At 40.3% G+C, this 22,972-nt stretch overlaps 1 protein-coding gene across 4 annotated transcripts in view; it reads left to right on the top strand.

Moving 5' to 3' along the window:
- Positions 1–362: 362 nt before the first annotated feature.
- Positions 363–22,972, top strand: part of CBFB (core-binding factor subunit beta) — a 43,769-nt gene continuing 21,159 nt past the window's right edge. For 2 of the 4 annotated variants that reach the window (XM_033157259.1, XM_033157261.1), the window contains exons 1-3: positions 363–679; positions 4,073–4,159; positions 9,783–9,896. In XM_033157259.1, coding sequence (XP_033013150.1) covers positions 602–679; positions 4,073–4,159; positions 9,783–9,896 — 279 coding nt within the window. In that variant the 5' untranslated portion in view covers positions 363–601. The remainder of the gene's footprint in view (positions 680–4,072; positions 4,160–9,782; positions 9,897–22,972) is intronic. The other 2 variants (XM_033157258.1, XM_033157260.1) reach the window with 1 other exon arrangement.

Raw genomic sequence — 22,972 nt, 5'->3', positions numbered from 1 at the left:
GGCCGGAGTACTCCGGGAGGGGAGGGGCGAGAGGGAAGTTGCTCTCTCTCTCTCTCACTCGCGCGCTGCGAGGAGAAACCGGGAGGAGGGAGGGAGAGAGAGACGCCGCTCCTTCTCCCTCAGTGGCTCCAGAGACGCCTCAGCGGGGCGAGACGCGACCGTTTGCCGCCCGCCCGCGTCGAGTCTCTCGTCTCTCTCTCTCCCACCCACCACCCACCCCTTTCTGGGTTGTGTGAGGGAGGGAAAGAAAGACGGAAGCGGCGGCTTGAGGAGGGGAAAGAGGGGGGGGGGAAAACTCTCACAAGATATATATGTATATATACAAAAGCAGTTGGGCTTCGTTGAAGCGCCGCTGCCGCCGCCGCGCCCTCCTCCCTCCTCCTCCTCCCCTCAGCGACGGCGACAAAAGCCGGCTTCGCCTGAGGTGAACGAAGAAAGGCGGAGGTGGGGCTCGAGCGCCGCTGAGGGAAAAGCGGACGGTTTCAGTTCAGTCAGTCGCGGCGGCGGCTCTCGCTGCTGCTACTGCCGCCGCCGCCGAGCTCGCTCCTGCCCAAGACCGCTCGCCCGCCGCCTCAGCCGCCGCTTCCTGCTCGGCCACACGATGCCGCGGGTCGTCCCGGACCAGCGCAGCAAGTTCGAGAACGAGGAGTTCTTCAGGAAGCTGAGCCGAGAGTGCGAGGTGAGGGAGGGAGAGGGAGAGAGAGAGAGCGCGCGGGGCGGAAGTGGAGCAGGGAGACCGAGAGAGAGAGAGAGACGGAGGGCGACTCCGCGGGCAGCCGGCCTCTGGCGGACTCCGCCGGCAGAGGAGAGAGCAGGGAGCGGGAGGAAGGAGACGGGCAGGCGCCGCTTCTTCTCCGCCGGAGAGGGAGGGAGGGAGAGAGGGAAGGCGGCGGCGGAGGAGAGCAAGGAGGAAACTTTGCGCCGGCGATGGCAGAGCTCTGCTGTCCTGCTGTGGAGTTGCTCTCGGAGAGGGGCGCGGGGTGGGTCGGTGGGTGGGAGTTTAATATCGCAGACAGGATTTTAAAACAAACAAAAAAACAAACCCAAAACTTGGTCTTAGTTATGGGATGATGGGGCTCCTCGTGGCTTGCACACGTTGGTGCCCACTTAATCCAGATTTACCCTTCAAAGGAGGGGGGCGGCGGAATCTGATAAATCGAAGAAGAAAACTTGTTGTCAAGGTCCCCTCTTTTATAACTGAGTGACCCGTTTTGCAATGGTTACCCCTCTCTAGAAGCACCCACCCACTCCTTTTTTTAAAGAAAGGTGACATTTTAATACCAACGGCGTCGTGTGGATGCTGTGAAAAACCTGCGTGCGTGAGCGTTGTTCCCACAATAAGCACCCGTTTGGAAGCACCCTTAGGGAGAGAAAGCCACTCCCCAGGCAGCCCAACGCATTATTATTGTGTCGTTTGAAATATTTTTCTTTTTTCTTTTTTAAAGCCCAGTTTTCAGAATATGCTGCCATCACAAGGTGATTTACAAGACTTAATAATACTTTAATTACACTTAATTAATTTAGTTTTTTAAATAAATAAAAAACCTTACTTTTCAATGGGAGGAGATACTCCCAGAGCAGTTTACAAATGTCACTGATAGAACAGTCGCTGCCCTCAGGCTCATAATCTAAAAGAAACAATCCAAAAGGAAAGGAATTGAAAGGGAAGAGGAGGAAAAAAAGAAGAAAATACATGAAAGCAACTTTACTTTTGTAAAGAAACATCAGCCTCCCGCCCCAAGTAACAGTACTATTGAACCAAAAACAGACTTGACTGAAAGTGCCTTCAGATTATTATTGGGTTCTTTATAGTAGTAGCAGCACCTTTTCAGCATTGCGTTTTGGAGGCAGTTCCAAAGATAGAGCCATCACTGAGAAAAACCTACCGGTATCTATCCCTAGTACTTTGGAGCAACCCACCACAGCAACTAGGGTTTTCCGATGAGCATGTAGCAAGAATGCTGCCCCAACCCTAGAGAGGTCTAGGATCACATGCTTCAAGATTGTGTGTTGATGTTGAACCCTATTCAGGTTGCATGGGAGAGGGAGCGCTTACTTCCAAGTAAGCAGAAGGCAGGGAAATGCAGCCCTATATCTGTTAAGGCAGAGACTTCCTATACAGCCAATACATCAGAAGGGGATTACTACCAAATAAAGATACTAAAAGTCCTTCTTGAGTTACTGTGTGTGTGTGTGTGTGTGTGTGTCTGTGTCTGCTCTCCCCAACATCACGGGGGTACCCAGACTGACCCTTCTTATCCTCTGTGTTCCACACCGAAAGGAAAAAGTGACCTCTATTCTCCACGCACCCGCTTCATTTTGTGTAGTGTATTATATACCTTGCTTGTTCTTCGTAATTGATAATAATGACTTGAATTCTGTTGCTAATATGGGTTACCAGCCACACTTAAGTATGTGCTGAAAAAGAATGGGAAGTTGTTCTTTGGACAGACTGGTGTAGTTTATCAGATAGTGACAATGTAGTTGCAACTTATTTCACATAAGCGATTTTGAACATTTGTTGTCCAAAGCATGTAGTGAAAGAAGAAAAGGAAACCCACTGCTGTTCAGTTGCCCTGGTTTGAGTGCAAGGGCCTTGGGGTGTGGGTTTCAGCATGGAGGAGTTTAACAATTCATACAGTATTATGATTGTGTCTGCACAGCTGCCATAGGATGCTGTATCTTTTGTACTCTTTTGTACTCGTCCAAGGAAAATATTTTTTGGGGGTGGGAGTTCCTGGATCACATGCAATTTTATGTCCCTAATCACCTTTTCACACAAATATGTGGTTACATGCATGTAGAACCTGGCAAAACAGTAGTTATTCCAGACTGATTAATTTTGGCTAAAGATTAATAACCTTGCATAGGATGGTTGCATAGGATGGTTGCAGGGGACATTGGTTAGCTCAATTTCCCCATAGCAAATGTGTTCAGTGCTAATTAGTTGGGGATACTGACCTTTTTCATTTGAGAGGGGTATCGTTTTAACATTTTAAAGGAGGAAAACTGGAGTGAGGTCCTATATGACTTATACAGTACAATACTCATTAGCATGGATCTTGTGAACATGTTCCATATTCAGCGGTGGAGGGACTTCCTGAATTTGGAGCACATTTGGCAGCTCTTATTTCCCCTTTCTCATTATGTGCTCATAGTGTCCGTATCTGGCATTTATTGCATCAGATGCTACTAATGCCATTAAAACTAGAAGTTCAGCTTCCAATTTCTAGGCTGGAGTAGTTCACACATACAAACCGTTTAATTTCTGCTGCTGTGTTTTCTCTTTTCCTTCCTTCTGCCCCAAAACTGAATGGTAAATTCTGTGCTGGATTGTGCAATCTCTTTTGTCTTGCTTTCCATTTGTGGCTGCATCTATGCATCATGATAATTCTTATATAAATCTACATTTACATTGTTTTCTTATATATAATATGCAGTTCACAAAGAAGTTCCAGGATCTGAGTGCAGCTCTACTAATTTTTGTATTCTTGTTAAAGTGCTTGGAAGTGCATCACTGCAGTTTTGTTTTTCTTTCCTTTTCAGATGCAAACTAATTGTGAAATATTTAGTGCCTCTCCACCATGGGCATTCTTTACACACATGTTCATGGTGTTGTCGAGTCAGCTGTCCTCTTTGTGCCTTCTGTCATTTCTGTGGAGATGTGAACTTACATATTTAATGGTCAATACATCCTATCCAAGTACTGAATTTTTAGAAGAGCCTTTTTGTCATTCTTTGCCTGCTGCATGAACAATGTTGACATCTCTCTCCCCAATAACATTTCTTTGCTTGTCCTTTTCCATTTCATTTTCTATGAATATTTTGCTCTTAGCACTTTTATTCAAAGGTGGGCAAATAAAAGCTGGGGATCATAGTGTGGCTTTTAAAATAATGTCAAATTGAATTGTGTACAGAAGTATTTCTTGGGGAGGAGAGCACCCTCTTCTCAGCCTCTCTGGAAGTAGAATACTGTATTCAGTTTGTTTCTGTGTAGGCTTGCCCTTATCTCTTTCCTGGTATTGTAGAGAAGGCAGGATTCAGGTTTTGATTTGGCTTGTGCTTATTGCAGATTAAATACACTGGCTTCAGGGACAGACCACATGAAGAAGACAGGCCAGGTTTCAGGAATGCGTGCCGAGATGGACGATCTGAGATAGTAAGTATATATACATTGGTAAAGTTTACTTATGTGTCTTCCACTCCTCTACGCTGGTCATCTTGGAGTCACAGCTAGTCCCACCTTAAACAAGCATAAACTGCATGGTGTTTAGATCCAATATTCTTATGCTAGCAAGCCAGAATGAAATAAGTGGTCTGAGCTGCTAGGACTTACAGAGGGGGGAAACCCCTTTTTTCTGCTGTCTTCACAAATGTATGGGAATTTGGGAAGTACAGACTAGATGGCTAAAGCCTAGATCTAGACTATAAATGTTATTCGTTTCACATGATCAATGTGCATGGCACTTTCAAGACCGTTGGTCATTTCATTTCAGAAAGGCTTTCATCCTGGCTGTTTGAAAGTCCTTCTTACTGTTCAAGGTGAAAATAAACTTGACTAGACTTCCTGATTTCTTTAAATTGCAGGTTTATTGATTGTTTTTAGTTATAAAATGCCTCAAATTACTGGGTGCTGTACAATAAATTTTGAAAGAGAGAAATCTGTACCTGCAGACTTACAATCTAATTTTAATAAAGTAGGAAATTAGTGTAAAAAGTACATAGAAATAGAATATTTTGTGTGCTTAAACTAAATAAGGTTTCATACTCTACATTTATATACACTCAGTAATGGCTATCTCAGCAGGAACATTTAAGTACTGCTGTGCATGATTACTAAGAGCTGTTAAGAGAAACTCTTGTCTATCAGTATTTAGCATGCAACTAAATACAAAAAGCTTTTTGATGGTGGAAAACAGCAATAATCATATTTACCAATTTAGTTGTATTTTGTATTAGGTTTTACAGCTAAAAATATTCCTTTTGTGAGCTTTGTTGTAGTAAAAGCTAATTCTTCATGTTTTAGAACTGTGTTATACAAGGGAGTAGGTTGCTTGCTTATATCGTGCACTGTAATGTAAGTCAATCTGTGGAATTTTGATGCCTAGAACTTTTACTTTACTACTTCTTTTTTCTCTCCCCTCCCCCCTTTTTAGTTTTTACTTATTTCTTCAATGAGACCTGTGTGCTCACTACCCACTACTGGCTAATTTTGTACAATGTTCACTTTCTTGAATATGGCACTTAAAATATGACATTTTTGTATCCACCATTGTCTTCAAGTGCATTGTTTTTATGTGTAATGAAACTGGTAGAGAAAATTCCACGTTTGAAGGCTGGGATGTGGTAGGCAATAAGCACATGTGTTGTACAGTACTTGTTCTTCATTATAAGACAGCATACCCTTTAGGAGTTGTGGCTGCTGGGTCTGCTGCTGTGGACCCTATCATTTTAAGTTCATAAATGGTCACAATTATCCTAGCTTGTGCAGTGCTACTGTTCAAACAGCAGTATGATTTTTCTTTTCAGTTGACAGAAACATTCCCATTGCAGCTGGTTCTTATGAGCCCCATCTGTTGTAACAAAAAATTAGATAGTTTGCCTTAGAGAGAAATTGCATTGATCTGAATCCTCTAATTTTTGTCCTGAACACGTTGCCTGACTTTTTAGTTCTCACATTGGCTGTGTTTGGATGTCGCAATAAACCATTTCTTGTTGTGATGGGGATGAGCCTAGGCAAGATCATGCACTTCCCCTTCTCTTGGTGCCTCTGGTGTAGTTGCAAGGAGGAAGCTTTCATTTCCATTTTGATTAACTGCAAGTCACCATTTTGTCCACGCTCAACAAACTGTGGTTAGTATTAACTATAGTTTGTTAGAACCAAACCAACTTCATACCAAATGTTCGTTTAGGGTTTGGATGAGATGATAACTGTGTATAACCAAAAAATGAAAGTAAAAGCCAATCTCCTTTTGACTGCGTTGGAAGAGAATTGGGACAGGTGGAGTGTGCAAACCAGAGGCTTATGTACACTTGTTCCCGTCACAATAAACCATTGTTATAGTAACATCTGGTTTATTGTGATGTCAAAATATAGCCGTTACATTATTTTAATGATCAAAACTAACAAAACTAACTTGACACTCATTCAGACTTAACAATTAATTAATTAAATTTCTAAACCACCCTTCATCCAAGTACCACAGGGTGGATTACAATATAAAAACACAAAAATAGATAACATAATAAGAAGCAAAAAACAAACATATTTTGCTCTTGAATACAGTGGTACCTCGGGTTAAGAACTTAATTAGTTCTGGAGGTCCGTTCTTAACCTGAAACTGTTCTTAACCTGAGGTACCACTTTAGCTAATGGGGCCTCCCGCTGCTGCTGCACCGCTGCTGCACAATTTCTGTTCTCATCCTGAAGCAAAGTTCTTAACCCAAGGTACTATTTCTGGGTTAGCGGAGTCTGTAACCTGAAGCATCTGTAACCTGAAGCGTCTGTAACCCGAGGTACCACTGTACTACATAGTTGGTCAAGCATGTTAAATTTTGCATAGTGTTCCATTAAAAAAAAAATATCAGACTCTGCAAAAGCAAATAGTTAACAATCCTAGGTTTGCTGTACAGTACATTAAAATTACCTCTCAACATAAGCAGGAAACTTTATATTTTATGATATCCTTAAAGTTCATTTGAAGCAGCCTTCTGTAACCTGGTACCCTCCAGAATATTTGAACTACAACTCCAGTGAACCCCAGTCAGTATGGACAGTACTTGGGGTGAAGGGTGATGTAGTTGAAAAATCTGGTGGGTACAGGTTGCAGAAGGCTGCATTACATCAAAATGGAACTCTCTTATTTTTATAACATATCCCCAAAGCCACATAAAATTCTTCATATGATAGCTAATGTAAAATTATACAGTAGATTAGTTTTATAATCTGCTCTAACAATATTCATAATACCTAGTAACAATGTACAATTGCTTATTGGTTCTCATGATAGTCATATTTATTTAAAAGTGTATTCATATACCGTATCAATCCAAAGGTCTCAGTGTGGGCAACACAAGTTAAGTAAGTTAAATGTGAGTATAATAATCTCAGTAAAAACACAGTATATCAAACAATATTCAGTTTGATGACCTCCAAATGATTGCATAAAAAGCTAAGACTTAATAGTGTCAAGAATAGGCCTGAGCATTATTTCGGGAAGTACTAAAGATGATAGCTGATGGACCAAAGAGTGTTGCATTAATTAGGAGTAGTCACCATCATATTAAATAATAACTGTGACCTACTCTTGAGCAAATTCTGCCATTGCATCAGTCAAGCTCATGCATGATACGTCTATTCGAAGCTTCCACAGAGACCTAAGGCAGCAACTAGTTTTTTAATAAGATTGTATGGGTAGATGCTATTGACTGACAGTCTTAGGCTAATATTTTAATTACGATTTTGTTGTTTTAGGGATAAACATCCCACAAAATATTTGGTAAAATGTTACTTATTAGCAATTTATTCAATATCTCATTATAGTGATTCTAATGTGACATTCTTGGCATTCAAAATACCAATATATTTACAATACAGCTCATTTGTATTATGTAAGAGAATTGTATCAAAGAGTGTATACATATTAAATACTTTCATGCCACGTTTTTGTCCATGTTCTCAAGAACCTTGAGAATGCTTGCAGACTCCAGCTTGTAACACATGTGCCTCATTTGGCAATCTAAGTAGATTCTTGGGTGTGTTCCGATTCTGAGGCATGGCTCAATATTTAATCTAAATAATAAATAGCTTATGAACCTGATTGAAGTTACAGTAAGTGTGTCATTTTCTGTACTTGAATGAAATGATACTACATACACTTGTGTTGAAACACTAAATTCAAATATTTAATCTTACAAAGTGCAGACCTGCATCAAAATGTTGCAAGTATATCCTCAGTCCTAAACAAGAATGCTTTGGTTCAAGGCTCCAGCAAAGAGGAGCCCTGTGGTGTCGTGAGTTTGCAGAGCCCTTCCTTTTTTTTCCTTACCTTCTTGAAACTTTCCTTCACAGTACTATATATTAATAAGGTATTCAGAGCATATTGCCAGCCCAGAGCCCAAGTGCTTTATTGGCATAGGTTTGGGGGTGAATATTATGCATTGAGAAGGATGCTTTTTAAAACAACATGGCATGCATTTCCCCCAATTCTAATGGTCACCTTTAGGATACAGGGGCTCAAATAGGCCAAAACTCCTTCTATTTCTCTCTCACACACCCCTTAAACACTGCATGGCTCAGTCACCCTCAGCCATTGAATTAACTGATAAGATTCACACAGACTACCTAGCACCCCACCTCAGCATCTGGTGCAGAGATTCAATCATTTGAATTTGCTATTAGAGGGGGTTAAGTTTAACAAACTGGAGATCAGGAGTGTGACTACTTTTAGCATTGAAATCTGTGCCCACCTATCCTGGCAGAGATTTTACTGTATATTAGAATGCTTCTAAAGAGTTATACTCTGTGCTCTTAATGAGCTTCCTAAAATTGATTTTGAAACTTTTTTGAAATTAGATGCCTGATATGTAGTCTTGATTTGATGGTATAGTAGCTATTTCACCTATTCCCTCTTTGTTGTGGACCATATAACGAGGCATTATTTGACCTAAAATTATTGACTTGGTGTAGGATAGAATATTTCTGGTGGCTGTCAGTTATTAAATTGGGACATAACTTGAAAATTTATCATTACAGTAATAACATTTATATTTCATATCCCTGTTAACTATAGCTGAATCTTAGGAGAATTGCAGATTTTTTACTACCTTCCTATAACAGTCTTTATTGGCTGGGATCCATAGCCATGAATTTGAAAGGTGTTCAGTATTTAATGAATGCTGAAATAAAGAATGGCTGATATTTAAATGTGAACTTTTAATTATTATAGCAGTCAATTCTTTAGGCATTGGTGGTTCTTTGATTGGGTCACCACATTAGGAAAGTAGATGATGATGGAACAAAATATTAATCTCTTTTAAAAACCAAAATAGTGATGTGTATTAAAAAAATCATTGAGAAGTACATTCAAAATCAGGAATTTATTAGTTGTGTTATTCAATACAGTTGGGTTTTTTAGTTTAAAAAAGACAGTGGCTGCCTATAAAGACTGGCTTCTAACAAAACATTAAGAAATGTTCTTGGCTGCTATCTGCAGCTGCAACGTTTGAATCAAAATGTTACTTTCAATATCTACATTCATTTCCCATCCTACTGCTGTACTTCCTCTAGTGAGTTTGTATGGTGTACATTAATCTGTGTGTGTTCATTTGTTGCTGGAGATGGAGACTGCTTGAGATACATTTTCTTTTCAAATGAGAATTCACAAACTTTGCTTCACATTGAGTTTCCCCCATTATACAACTGTGCAGAGTTAAGGCTTTTTACTTATAAGTTGCATTTAAAATATAAGCACCCCTTGAAACATTCAAACCACTTAGTCAGACTTGCACTGTAAACCAGTGTAGAATTTTCAGAAAGTAAAGTATTGATTATGTGTTGTATCTTATATCTGAGACAGCCAATGGCAAATGTTGTCAAAATGAAATCAGATGTTTGTAACTTAATATTTAAGAAAAATGATGAGTGCGTGTTTTTTTTACTTTGAGCATTCTTAGTGCTGCTCAGCTTTAAAGACATAAACTGATGTAAAAATAAATTTCTGCCTGCATAATTTATGTAATGTCTTGCTCCCCTGATCCTGTTTGTATGATTTTTCTAAAAGGCTTTTGTGGCCACAGGAACAATCTGTCTCTCCAGTTTTTCCGGCCGCTGGCAAGGGGAGCAACGGCAGACACCAACCCGAGAGTACGTTGACTTTGAAAGAGAGGGAGGCAAGGTAAGGACAAAAAGTATGGATCGTGGGTTATACAGGTATATATGACAGTGACTTTAAAATGTGAGCTAGTGGTTTATGATATAAAATGAACTTGTAATAATACACATTGATATTTCTTTATTTTTATGGTGGCCAGTTGCCTATTGCTTCTTTAAAACCTGCAAAAAGTATATTACCATACATGTTGTGTAAATGTGGCAACAGCTTAGTGGCTCCTCAATAGATTTTGCAGTACTCCAGGATCTCAGGAAGGGGAGAAACACTTAGCACAAAGAATAGAATAAAATATTGCAGCTTTCTAATATTTTCATGCTTCTAATAGTATTCAAATGTCTTTCACAATTTTAATTGATACTAAGGCCACCTAACATAGGCATTTTCCTAACACAATGTAGGAAAGTCTGTGTACGAAAAACCACACCATCGTGTGTAAGACATTTTTGGAATAGGTTAGCATTAAAAATAAATAAATAAAGGTATTCTTGTTCTGTACTCTTTTTCCTAGAGATGTAAAATTCCAGAAAGAAACTGGATTCTCCCCCCCTTGCGGGGTTTCCCAGGCCTTCACATCCTTTAGTTTTTGTACACCTGTATGTGAAGAAAAATGTAGGAATCAGCCCTTCAAAGAGCACAGTAAAACTTATCCGTCTCAGACAGATAAGCAGACAATGGAAAGTTGAAGTTTTGTGTGCATTTTTATAACTCTAAAAATAGATATTGAATTGTCTGTTCGGTTTTGTCTGCAATGGTGACATGCTGGCATATTGAAGAGTTTGGTATGGTCACATTATTCTAGATAAAATCTACACAACATGGAGTTGTTTAGATATCTTTGGGGCAAATTCTTCTCATCCTAGTGTACCTCACAAGGAAAAACAACAACATTGTACCATGCTTTTTAGTATTGTGGGGTAGGAAAACTAAATTTAAAAGGTAGATGTGTTTGAATATATTTTCCATTAGTTACTGTTGCCAACCTTTTTGGGTCTGGGACAGATTTGGAATTTTGAGGAAGTGCCAAGGACACTGGTCACAAAATGATTGCCAACAGGGGTTGTGGCTTAATGCACAATGGTTGCCGCCTTCAGAGAACAGGAAAAGAAAGAGACAGGAACATAAAATGGTTCAATATGAAGAAATCAATTCAACTTTTTTTTGTTAAAATCTTTGAAAAACTTCCTTCTTTCCAGGCTTTGTTAAGTCTTGTTACGTTGTCTGTTGTTGGTGTGCTGCCCATTCCTGGTTCAAACTTTTTTTTTTTGTACTGAGCTTCACTGTGCTGTTTTGTTTCTGCTTTGTCTTAATGATGACATATATTTTAATTCTGTGCATTGCCCTGATCATGTTTATAAAGGGCAGCCTAAAAATATTTGAAATAAGATAAATGAGTTTCCTTCAAGTTTTGCCTAAAATGAAGTTTAAATAGTGAATGTAGGGCTTTCCATATCAGAGGAATTTTGAGGGAAGCAAGCATTTAATATAGCAAAATGTATTGGGGAGGAAGTCCTGCACATTTCATCACTAAGGATTAAAAGAATGCTTGCCTTCTGTTGCAAACTGGCAGAGTTCAATTTCAGGTACAGAAATATATATATATATATATAGATATATATATAGATTATATATATATATATATATATATATTATATGACTTGAATAGTATTTAATATGTAGTTAGTGTCTGAGTATATAGTTTGGATAAATAAAAGTACTGAAGCTCAGAAGCTTATTGTTGGAGGCTGAACTGGATGGAGCAGTGTTCTGACCCAGTGTGTCTGCTCTTTCATACATCCTTGCCTCTATATGAATATATGAATATTTATGGCTCCTGGGTCTCTTCATGAGTGTTGGAACTGGTACAAGCTATGTATCTTGTACAGCATGCTTCCCCAAAATGAGCACAGAACAGTGCTGGAAGCAAAGGTACCTGTATTTTCTGTGACACACCTATACTACTGGTTGTGCAAGGCATGTGAAAATACAGTTTTGGTATGAAGAGGTATTGTGGTTTGTATCCTGAAATACTAAAACTGATAGATCTGGCTAGATGTACTGGCAATTACAGTATGTGAGGATATACAGTAAGTGATAAGTCCTTGAGAAAGGAAGTGAGAGATTATCACTTTTTGAAGTTTAACTCCTACTTCATTTCACTCATGGTGGTAAGGCAGTTCAATTCAGTTTTGTTCCTAGTAGTACTCTCTTGTTTGTATGTGTTATCATCATCCCCAAACCACAATTGAATGCATATAGCGTAAAAGACAAACAGGCAGCTGAGCTTGTGGAATAACCAATAACGCAATGGCCAGTTCAGTCGTACCTTGGATCTCAAACGTCTTGGCTCCCAAACAAATCAGCTCCCGTTTTCTGGTTTTGAATGGTTTCGGGAGTCGAACGGACTCCTGGAACCGTATTCTGTTCAAGAACCAAGGCACCACTGTACAAGCAAACTTTGACATAAGGCGGACATGAAGATTTCTAGAGAGTGCATTTTATTGCTACTGGCCTTCTCGAAGCACTGCTTTCAGACTCATCTTTAACCTTCCTTAGGTTTTAATACAAACTTATTGCAAAAAGCCTACAGTGAATGCAATTTTTAGTAGATAAAAATATTCTGCTATCCAATTTTCTGGATGTATATCATTACTTCAAAGTGCCTGTATCCTTCAACTTGGGAAATGGCATTAGGGCAGCTTCGAAGAACATTCAACAAAGCAGGGGCAAGGAAAGCAATCTAGCTAAGGTTAAGAAGAAAGAGAATGCATACCCACTTGCATTTCCTTCCAGAAAAGCAAGAGGCATTATCACAGTTCAGTACACATTCAAGCCATACAAAAGCAGTCAAGGGGAGTGGGGCCTTTGGGAGGCGGGGTGTATCCTGTGGCGTCTCCCAATGTCCAAACAGAGAATCTGGAGGGCTACATTTGGCTCCAGGGCCTGAGTTTATAGCATGTCTGAAAGAGTGGCATTGAGCAGCCTCTAGGACTGATTCCAAAGAGCTGAATATGCAGGGGATGCCATGCCCCCCAGTTACAAGAAAAATGTATCATATAACCTTCACCTGAATAGGAAAAAGCTTTTTGCAAAGCTTATGGGTCATTCTGAGTCATGTCCATTAAGTGTCATGATACGGGGCTAAAGCCAAGTCACAGGTACATTCACCCTCTCAAAATTAATTCCCGTAAGGTGATCTTGCTCTTGCTACAAGAGGGACATACTTGTACTTTCAGGAAATGCAAAAAACAGAGTAGTTGGATTTAATTAAGCCAAGATATGCTGCCAGCTGGCTCTAGTCATTTTCTGGAGATGATTTGACTAATGGCTGAATTATAGGTGTTGTGTGCATTAGATATGGCACTAGATTCCAGAATTAATTAGTGCAATTGCAGTCTCCTCCTTGTGGCAGGCATGTCCTTATACCAGCACTAACTCACACAATTTGAACTTGCCCTGATTTACCACAATAACACACTCAGAGCAAAGCCATTCTTTCACACGGTTTCAGGACATGCGCAGAGTTCCAGCTGTCCAACCTACTTGTCAATACAAATCAGACTCTTAACTCTTTGGCTGCCCAAGTTAATAGTTGATGTATTTGTACAAGACGATGCAGGCATGCTGCCTTGGAAGGGTGAAGTTGTGTGTTATATAATTAAGCTATTCCTTTTAGCTCTCTGTAGCCTTACACTTTATAACCATTATGATCAGGTTCTGGAAACTTTCAGCTAAGGCTTCATTAAATGTACAAATACCAAAACATGAATAAGGCAAGAAAACATCCTCCTAGCTTCTCACTCAGTCCTTCAATCTTCTTTCAGTTACCGTATCCTCTTGTATGTAAATTACTATGTAATTAATTCCACCAGAAGTAGAAATACCCCACTAGTTCTATTGCTTTAAAAATGTTGCCATGGTTTGCTATTGAGTGGGGGATACTTTCAACACCTCATTCAGTATTTCAAAGGCCTTGGGTTTTCCCTAGCTTCCCCTCCATTTCCCCCTATGTAGGATGAATATTAACTCTTTGGGAACAGGAGATAGCCTATCTGTTTATGATTGCTGTTATTCGGCATGAGAGAAAATCTATAAATCCAATAGATATGAGGCAACAGTCTTTGGAAAGCTGAACTGTGGAAAATCCAGGAAAGGAAATGGAGTTTGATGTTACTCTTGGCAATTTCACTTTACATATGTGCCCTAAATCCATTTTTTTCTTGATAAGCTGGCAAGTAGGTGCTCATTGGGAGACTGCTGTGTACTTGGTGGTCAAATGACTTCTGCTTGAAGGAACACGATGTTCTGAAACTGTTTATCTTTTCTTTTCAAGACAAGATGCTGTAACAATAGTGTTTTCCTTTGAGGAATCCCTTTGCTGTCTTTTCACTAAAGAAAACCTACTTAATCTTCCATTCTTAGTAGTCAAAATGTCTCCTCTTGAGTGACATTATTCCAGAGCTGTGAGGAACGTTTGGCTATTCCTGCGTGGTTTGTTGTCCAGATGTATGGCAGAATGCCAGCTGGCAATCATGGTGGTCTTGCCATGAATAAGTGCTTCAGGGAAAACATTGCAATTCATCTGCAGACTTCTATTCATTCATTCTTCCTACCTACCTCACTGAGTTACGCTATTTCATTTATTTATAGATTAGTGGAAAGCAATTTTAATAGGTTTTAATTATAATTCTATGTTACACCACTTTTACAGACTGAAAAAAATCAAATGCATTTCCTTGCTAGTTTCTATATTGAAAGCATTTGTTGTAATGGTCAACACAACATTACAAATCCCTCCATCCCTTCTGGCTGCTTCTGTCATGTTATACATACAGTTGGGTGTATTTCTTATAGTTATAAACCAGATGTTGGAGGCTTTTGAGTTCCTTTGTCTAGCTGGTGAAAAGAACAAGATATACCACATCCAGTGATATTTTTTTCTTAAAAAAATGTTTAGGGGTACTCTCATTTTCCTACTTATATTGAAATACTGCCCCTCAATGAGGCCAAACATAGATTCACAAAATGTTTAGGGGTATGCGTACCCGCACCCCCCCCCAAAGAAGAAAAAAAGCACTGGATACATCTATTTGGCTATTTGGCTTTTTCCTTTTCCTTTTGTAACTTCTCTGTGCTGACCTGCAGTATGGCAGCATGCTTCATCTAATAGTATAAATTAATCCTTTAGATCTATCCAATTACCCGCCCAGTTTTCGAATCTTCCGTACCTGGGTAAGGTAATGAGAGAGCGGTTGCTGAACAGCTTAGCGGATTTCTGGATGAAACATTGGCTCTGGATCCGTTTCAGTCCGTCTTCCGCCCTGGTTATGGGACCGAGACAGCTTTGGTGGCGCTAACAGATGATCTTCGTAGACAGCTGGATCGAGGCGGTTCGGGCTTGCTGATTCTTTTAGATTTGTCAGCAGCCTTCGATATGGTCGACCACGATCTTTTAGACCACCGCCTTGCCGACGTGGGGATTCAGGGCACAGTCCGACAATGGCTGCGCTCCTTTATCTCAGGTCGGGGACAGAGAGTGGGTGCTAGGGAGGGAATTGTCGCCGCGACACTCCTTGGTGTGTGGAGTTCCGCAGGGCACAATCCTTTCCCCGATGCTTTTTAATATCTTATGCGCCCTCTTGCCCAGATTGTCCCGGAGTTTCGGGCTGGGCTGTCATCAATATGCTGATGACACCAGCTTTTCTGTTGATGGACGGCCGCCCTGACTCGGTCCCAGACACACTGGCCAGGTTCTTGGAGGCTGTGGCTGCAATGGATGCGTGGGAGCCGTTGAAGTTAAACCCTTCGAAGACAGAGGTCCTCTGGCTGGGTCGGGACGACATGGGGTTGGGAGGCCAACTCCCATCTCTTGCGGGGGCCCCAACTAGTGCCAGCGCCTTCCGTCAAGAGTTTGGGCGTAACCTTTGATGCCTCTCTTTCTATGGAGGCACAGGTTGCAATCACAGCAAAGGTGGCATTTTTCCATCTCCGCCGTATTAAGCAGTTGGCCCCTACCTCTCTCGCCCTGATCTGGCCACAGTGATCCATGCGACGGTCACCCTCCAGACTTGACTATTGTAACTCGCTCTAACGCGGGGCTGCCCCTAAAGCTGACCCAGAAACTCCAGCGGGTGCAGAATGCCGCGGCGAGGCTCCTTACCGGGTCTTTGGCCGCGGGACCACATTCATCCAGTGCTTTACCAGCTGCACTGGCTCCCGGTGAGTACAGGATCAGGTTTAAGGTGCTGGTTTTGACCTTTAAAGCCCTATGCGGTTTGGGACCCTCGTATTTAAGGACCGCCTCTCCTGGTATGTTCCATGTAGGACCTTAAGGTCCTCAAGTGATAATCTTTTGGAGGTCCCGAGCAACAAAGACGTTAGGTTGGCCTCAACTAGGGCCAGGGCCTTCTCAATATTGGCCCCGACTGGTGGAACAGCCTATCACGGGAGACCAGGGCCCTGCGGGATTTGGCATCTTTCCGCAGGGCCTGCAAGACGGAGCTGTTCCACCTGGCCTTTGGGTTGGTTTCTGTTTAATATTTATGCTTCATCTTTTATTGGTGGGTTATTTTGAAATTGAGACCTGCAGTTTTAATTGAATTTTAAATTTGTATTTTAATCTGTTATTTTAAATTGATCGTTTTTATGTTTTTTGTTGTGATTTTAATTGATGTAGCCGCCCTGAGCCCGGTCCTCTGGCTGGGAAGGGCGGGGTATAAATAAAATTATTATTATTATTATTATTATTAAACATGGAAATGTTTGACTTCACACATTAGGGTACTTTTCCAGTAATGATACTTCATTATAGTGTATCTCAACATAAAACAATTATAATTATTCCAATACACTTCAGTTCTGTCAAACCTACCAACTCCAACTTATTAAATAATAAAACTCATCATTTTGAAAGATAGTACTAACAATACAGGGACGTGGGTGGCGCTGTGGGTTAAACCACAGAGCCCAGGGCTTGCTGATCAGAAGGTCGGTGGTTCGAATCCCCGCGATGGGGTGAGCTCCCATTGCTCGGTCCCTGCTCCTGCCCACCTAGCAGTTTGAAAGCACGTCAAAGTGCAAGTAGATAAATAGGTACTGCTCTGGCGGGAAGGTAAACAGCGTTTCCATGTGCTGTTCTGGTTCGCCAGAAGCGGCTTTGTCATGCTGGCCACATGACCCGGAAGCTGTACGCCGGCTCCCTCGGCCAAGTAACGCAAGATGAGCTCCGCAACCCCAGAGTTGGACACGACTGGACCTAATGGTCAGGGGTCCCTTTACCTTTACCTATTAACAATACATTTTCTGTTGCTTAACATCAGCCACCAACTGATCATCCAGTAATCAACATGTTTGATCATATAGTTACGCTTTGGAAGTATTTTTCCTGTTAATATGATGTTTCATTTTAAAAATTCAAACAAAAATAAAGGAATGCTTTCTCTATTGTAGAAATGTCATCAGTATTTAATAAATACAAACTTCCTTATTTGTGAAGAATTAAAAAACAACCACCCAGCCTATTAAGCACTAGAACAGAGAGTGGAATAAATGGACAATTCTCCCAACAGAGGGGACGAAGGAAATGTCCCTCACAGATCAGTATGGAAGTTCTGCTTTTTAAACTGTTTGGTAATGATCTACAATTAGAGGTAAGCAGAAGCTGGCAATGGGTTGTTGATGGTACTGAATTGTTCAGGGTCATTAAAAAGGGACTGTAAAAAACTCCAAAAGACTTCTCCAAACTGAGTGAATAGACTTTAAATGGCAAAATGCAATTCAATGTAAACAAGTGTAAATAGTGCATGTAGGCAAAAAAGCTTAATTTGACATATGCATTCATGGGTCGACCAGGAGTTAGACCTTGGAGTTGTAATAGCTGCTTCAATGAGCATTTGACCCAGCATGCAGCAGCTGTGAACCAAGGAAAATTCCATGCAAGGGATCATTAGGAACTGAATTGGGGGATGGGGCGGACCGCCATTATGCAAATGTATGGTGTGATTGGATTTGGAATACTGTACTGTGTACAGTTTTGGTCAGCACACCTCAAAAAGGATATTGTAGAGTTGGTAAGTGTTCCAAAAGAGGCAATAAAAATTATCAAGAGAACAGAGACTCGCTTGTGAGGAAAGGTAACAGAATAGGGGGGCTTTTTAAAGTTAGAGAAAAGGTGAGTAAGCAGCAATGGTATAGAAGTGTACAGTACTATCATTTCTTGCATGAAAGTAATATTCCAGGGATGGTGTGTATATGCAAAAATGTTATACCTGAACAATCCCTTGGAACTGTCCCCCCTAACAGTCTTTGCCTTCCAAGCCTTATTTACTGACCTCTGGGGTGTTCTCATATTTACAAGTTCCCGCGAGAGCAGCCCAGAACCCACTTGAGAATATCCCAGACTCCCAGAGCCCATTAAGCAAGTCTGAGAGTTCAAAAGCTTTTTCCATGTTGGGAAAACCTGACACAAAATGAGCTTTTAAGCTCTCCAGTTGCATTGAATTTGTGGATTTCGTCTATGCAAGGTTGAAAATTGTGCAAGCAAATTGCGCACAAGATGTGATCGTACTGTACATTTATTCATATGGAGAAAGTGGATAAAGAAAAGTTTTTCTTCCTCTCTGCACTAAATTCATGGACATCCAATGAAGCTGAAGATTCAGGACACACAAAAGAAAGTACTATTAATGCAGTGAAGGAGGTAGTTTTGGCAACCAACCTGGATGGCTTTAAAAGAAGATTAGACAAATTGATGGAGGATCAGGCTATCAGTGGCTAGTAGCCATAAAGCCTATGCTCTTGCTCCAGAGTCAGAAGCAATAAGCTTCTGAATAACAGTTGCTGAAAATGCATACATGTATACATATGTGTGTGTGTGTGTGTGTGTGTGTGTGGTATGTGTGTGTGTGTGTGTGTATATATACACACACACACATACACACACAACACACACACATCTTTTTTCTTTTTCTTTTTTTGATTTTGATTATTGTTTGATTATTGATTTTTGACTTTTTGTCATTGACCTTTTGTTATGATTCTTGGAATGTTTTTAAACTGGTTGTGAAAGTGTTGAATAAAGCTTAAATAAATAAAAAAACAGTTGCTGAAAACCACAGGAAGGGGACAGTTCTCTTGTGCTCAAGTCATGCTTGCTGGCTTCCTATAGGCATATGGTTGGCCAGTGTGAGAAGAGGAAGCTGGACTGGATGGATCATTAGCTTGATCTAGTAGGCTCTTCTTAAGCTATTAAATGTCATCTCCCAAGGGCTTAGGGTGGCATTGATGGGATTGTTTATTTTTTCAACAACTTGTGACAGAGTTTAGAGGATTATTATTTGCCCAAGGTCCTGGCACTAGAAATATTCCTAGTATTTGAATTAGGGGGTGAGTGTTTCCTTGTGTCTGTGCTGATATTATGGGAAATGATTTTATGTTCTGTTATTGTGTAGCTAAGTAGAGAATGGGATTTATATTAGAAAGGATTTGTTGTAATCTTCTAATATCCTTTAAAAGGGAATAATGATTTAGTGGCCTCTGGCAAGAAAATTCAGAGTGGAAATTACTTTGAAATCATGGTGTTAACTTCATTTCCTTACCTAGCCCCTAATAAGATTCTAATACAACTGTCCTTGAAATAAATGCCAGTTCCTTACGTGCTACTATGTTCAGATTCATTGTTTGCTTGCTTCCTGAGAAAGTGGTCTGTTTGCCCCAAAGGCTAATGTCCTCAAACTCATCAGTATGTTAAAACCATGAAATTCATTTATACTAAACGCTCTTATTTTAGCTGACATTCCCCACACCCCATGGCTGCAAAGTGGAGTTACTCTATAAACTAAAGCTACCCTTCCAATCTAATAGTTGGGTCACTATTGATGAATTAAGCTAGGTAATGAATTTTTCTTCTCTACTGTGGATAAAATATACCCTAGTCCTTCCAGAGTGTAATACGCTTGGGGGACCTTGGGGGATATCCAGTATTACTCATGCTTAGAGTAGACACATTAATATCAATGGACTTAAGTAAAATTACATTCATTAATTTCAGTCGATCTGCTGAGTAGGACTTAGTTGTATATCACTTCTTATATTCTATAAACTATTATGAAGTATATTATTATATTGCAAACTTGTTGACAGTTATATTTCCCAGTCTGTTTCTGTAACTGGAGCTGTTGTTAATATGTTTTAATTGTTTTATTGCTTGTGTGTTTGGTGTCTAGGAAACTTTGGGGTGATGGGCAGGATAGAAATTCAATAAATAATCACTCATTGTTCACTTGACATGTTTATAAATTATTTATGCATAAATTTATTATGAAGTATCTAAAATGGTTACGTGATGAACAAGGGAGTATTAAAATTTCTACTTAAAAGGCTTGTTGAAAGAGGTAGGTCTTCAGTAGGCTCCAAAAAACAACAGAGATTATGCCTGTCCAGTATTTAATGGGAAGGGTCTCCAGTTCTTCTATCATGCAGAATGGTCCTCCTGATAATATGATATCTTCAGGATGTCCTTTCCTGCAGAGCATAGTGATTGATTGAGTATATCAATATGAAACTAAATTTACGTATTCTGATCTCAAACCATATAGGGCTTTATACATCAGAATTGATACCTTGAACTTAGCCTGGTAGCTAACTGGCAGCCAGTTTACTACTTTTCAACAGCAGCATAACATGGCAGTAGCCAGCCCCAGTGACTGCAACTGCTGTGGGTCCAGTTGCAACCATGTGGAGATCTCTGGTTGCCAGGTTGGCGACTCACATCTCCATCTGGCTGGCTCCTCCAGCTTTCTTAAGCAGGTAGGCACAAGAGTTTATTTGTTGCATTTTTATCTCACCTTTTTCTCAAAGGAATACATGGTTCACCCCCCCCCCCAGTTAATGCCTACAACAACCCTGTGAGGTAGGTTCAGATGCTGTGACTGACCCAAGGTGAGCTTCATGATTGAGTGGGGATTTGAACCCTGATCTCCCAAGTCCTAGTCCATCCACACTAAACCACTATACCACACTGGCTTCCTATAATACCTCTGGTATGGGTGACATTTAGTAAAACTACATCATTTGAGTATTCGGTTATGGTATGATTCAGGGGCAGGTGGGATCAATGCTGAAACTTAATTACTGCTTTACAAGCAGACAGGCAGTTCACTATGTGCTTATGAACAGGGAAAGTTGCATGTGATGAGAATTGGCAGTGACTCACATGTGAGTGCCTTCTACAAGAAGGCATGATGGGCATGTTTGCTGGGAATATGATTGAAAAACAAATTTCATTGCAGTGGTATGTTCTGGCTTTCTGTTTTCTGTGTGGTGACTGTTAGTATGCTGACTCACTAACTGATGGGTGGTAACTGGTGAACTACATACAATCTGACTTAGAAAGATTCAGTTGTCTTCCTGAAAACACTTCAGTGGTAATACTGCTATCTTGTGCCAGTGTTATCATGTATACATTTGCTTGTTCCTTCCCACATTGGTATTTCCAGTTGTAACATATATCCTTGATGAGATAAGGTGTTCATCATTCTTTATGAGATTTCCTCAAATTCTTCCTAAATTGACTTGCTAAATTATTGTGGGGGGGGAGGAATCTGATTTGAAAATATTCTAATCAGGCTTCTTTGTAATTTAGATCTGTTTATGATCATAATCAAGAGTAAATACTGTTGCCAATGCCATTAATTAAATATCATCATCATTATGTACCATTATTTTCCTTCTTTTGAATTTGTAATCGCTCTCTTTATTGTAGGTTATCTGCAATCCATACAATGGGAGATTTAGGTAGATTTAACCTAGAGTTAAGCTCATCTCAATCTTTAGGAAGTTAGATATTAAGGTGTCTTCGTTGATTAACAGAATTAAGCACCTACCGGCATATTGCAAGAGTGTCCTCAGATGTAGCCGATGAAGAATGAATTGTTAAAACAACTTTGCACAAAGTTGTTTTTACCCTGATAAAACACATTTTCATTGGCTAATTATTTTTGAGATATACCAAAACTACTACCTCATTTTGGCAGTAACTGTTGGGCAGTGGCTTATAGTGATTTGGATGTGTGTTCAGGTAACTTTATTTGATAGCTAGTTTATTTTAAAAGATTAAATTGGCATGGTGAGTGATACGACAGCTGCAACCAAAAATAGGCTTAGAAATGGAGAGGAAACAGTTTTTATCTTAAAAAAGGAAATGTGGTCAAACGCTTCAGCAATAACAGCAGACAGTTTGCTTCTTACAAAATGTGCCCCCCTACTTTCCCTGACAGAGGAAATTACAATAGCATAATTTAAAGGGATGCTTGGAGGAAGAAAAAAGTCAGAGCAAGGGTTTACTAGAGGTGGTTTATGCACTTGTTACAACTGGTAAGAAATTTACAGGAATTTCAAGTTGAGAAGGGATCACAGTAGGGATGGGTAAAATATTATTCTACAGTTTAAGAGACACACATTTCAATATATTCTAGTTTGTAGCAATAAAGGTAAAGGTAAAGGGACCCCTGACCATTAGGTCCAGTCGTGTCCAACTCTGGGGTTGCGGTGCTCATCTCGCGTTACTAGCCAAGGGAGCCAGCATACAGCTTCCGGGTCATGTGGCCAGCATGACTAAGCCAGAGCAGCGCGCGGAAACGCCGTTTACCTTCCCGCTGGAGCAGTACCTATTTATTTACTTGCACTTTGACGTGCTTTCAAACTGCTAGGTGGACCGAGCAACAGGAGCTCACCCTGTCTAAAACAATCAGAAAATATGTGTCCTTCAGACACAAAAATGCAACAGAGTGTATGTAAGAGCATCAAATAAAATAAAACAGGAGCATGGAAAATCATGGAATTCAAAAGAAATCAAGACATCTACAATTCTCAAATATCTGCAGCCAGATGAATTTCTAATATTTGGCTGCTGCAAATGCAAACTCAGCCGTGGACTTTATGATACGGACTCTTAATTGCAATTTTTAAGGCTTGCCTTGCCTCTGTTGTTGTTATTACTGTATTGTTGCTGCTGCTGATGATAATGATAATGATGATGGTTGTTTTTGGCTCTTCCAGAAGGCATTTGGACAGGGGTAACTGGA

The sequence above is a fragment of the Lacerta agilis genome, chromosome 8, assembly GCF_009819535.1.
Source record: "Lacerta agilis isolate rLacAgi1 chromosome 8, rLacAgi1.pri, whole genome shotgun sequence".
Taxonomy (NCBI): domain Eukaryota; kingdom Metazoa; phylum Chordata; class Lepidosauria; order Squamata; family Lacertidae; genus Lacerta; species Lacerta agilis.
Note: the sequence above shows the minus strand (reverse complement) of the source record. Positions and strands in the feature narration are given on the sequence as shown.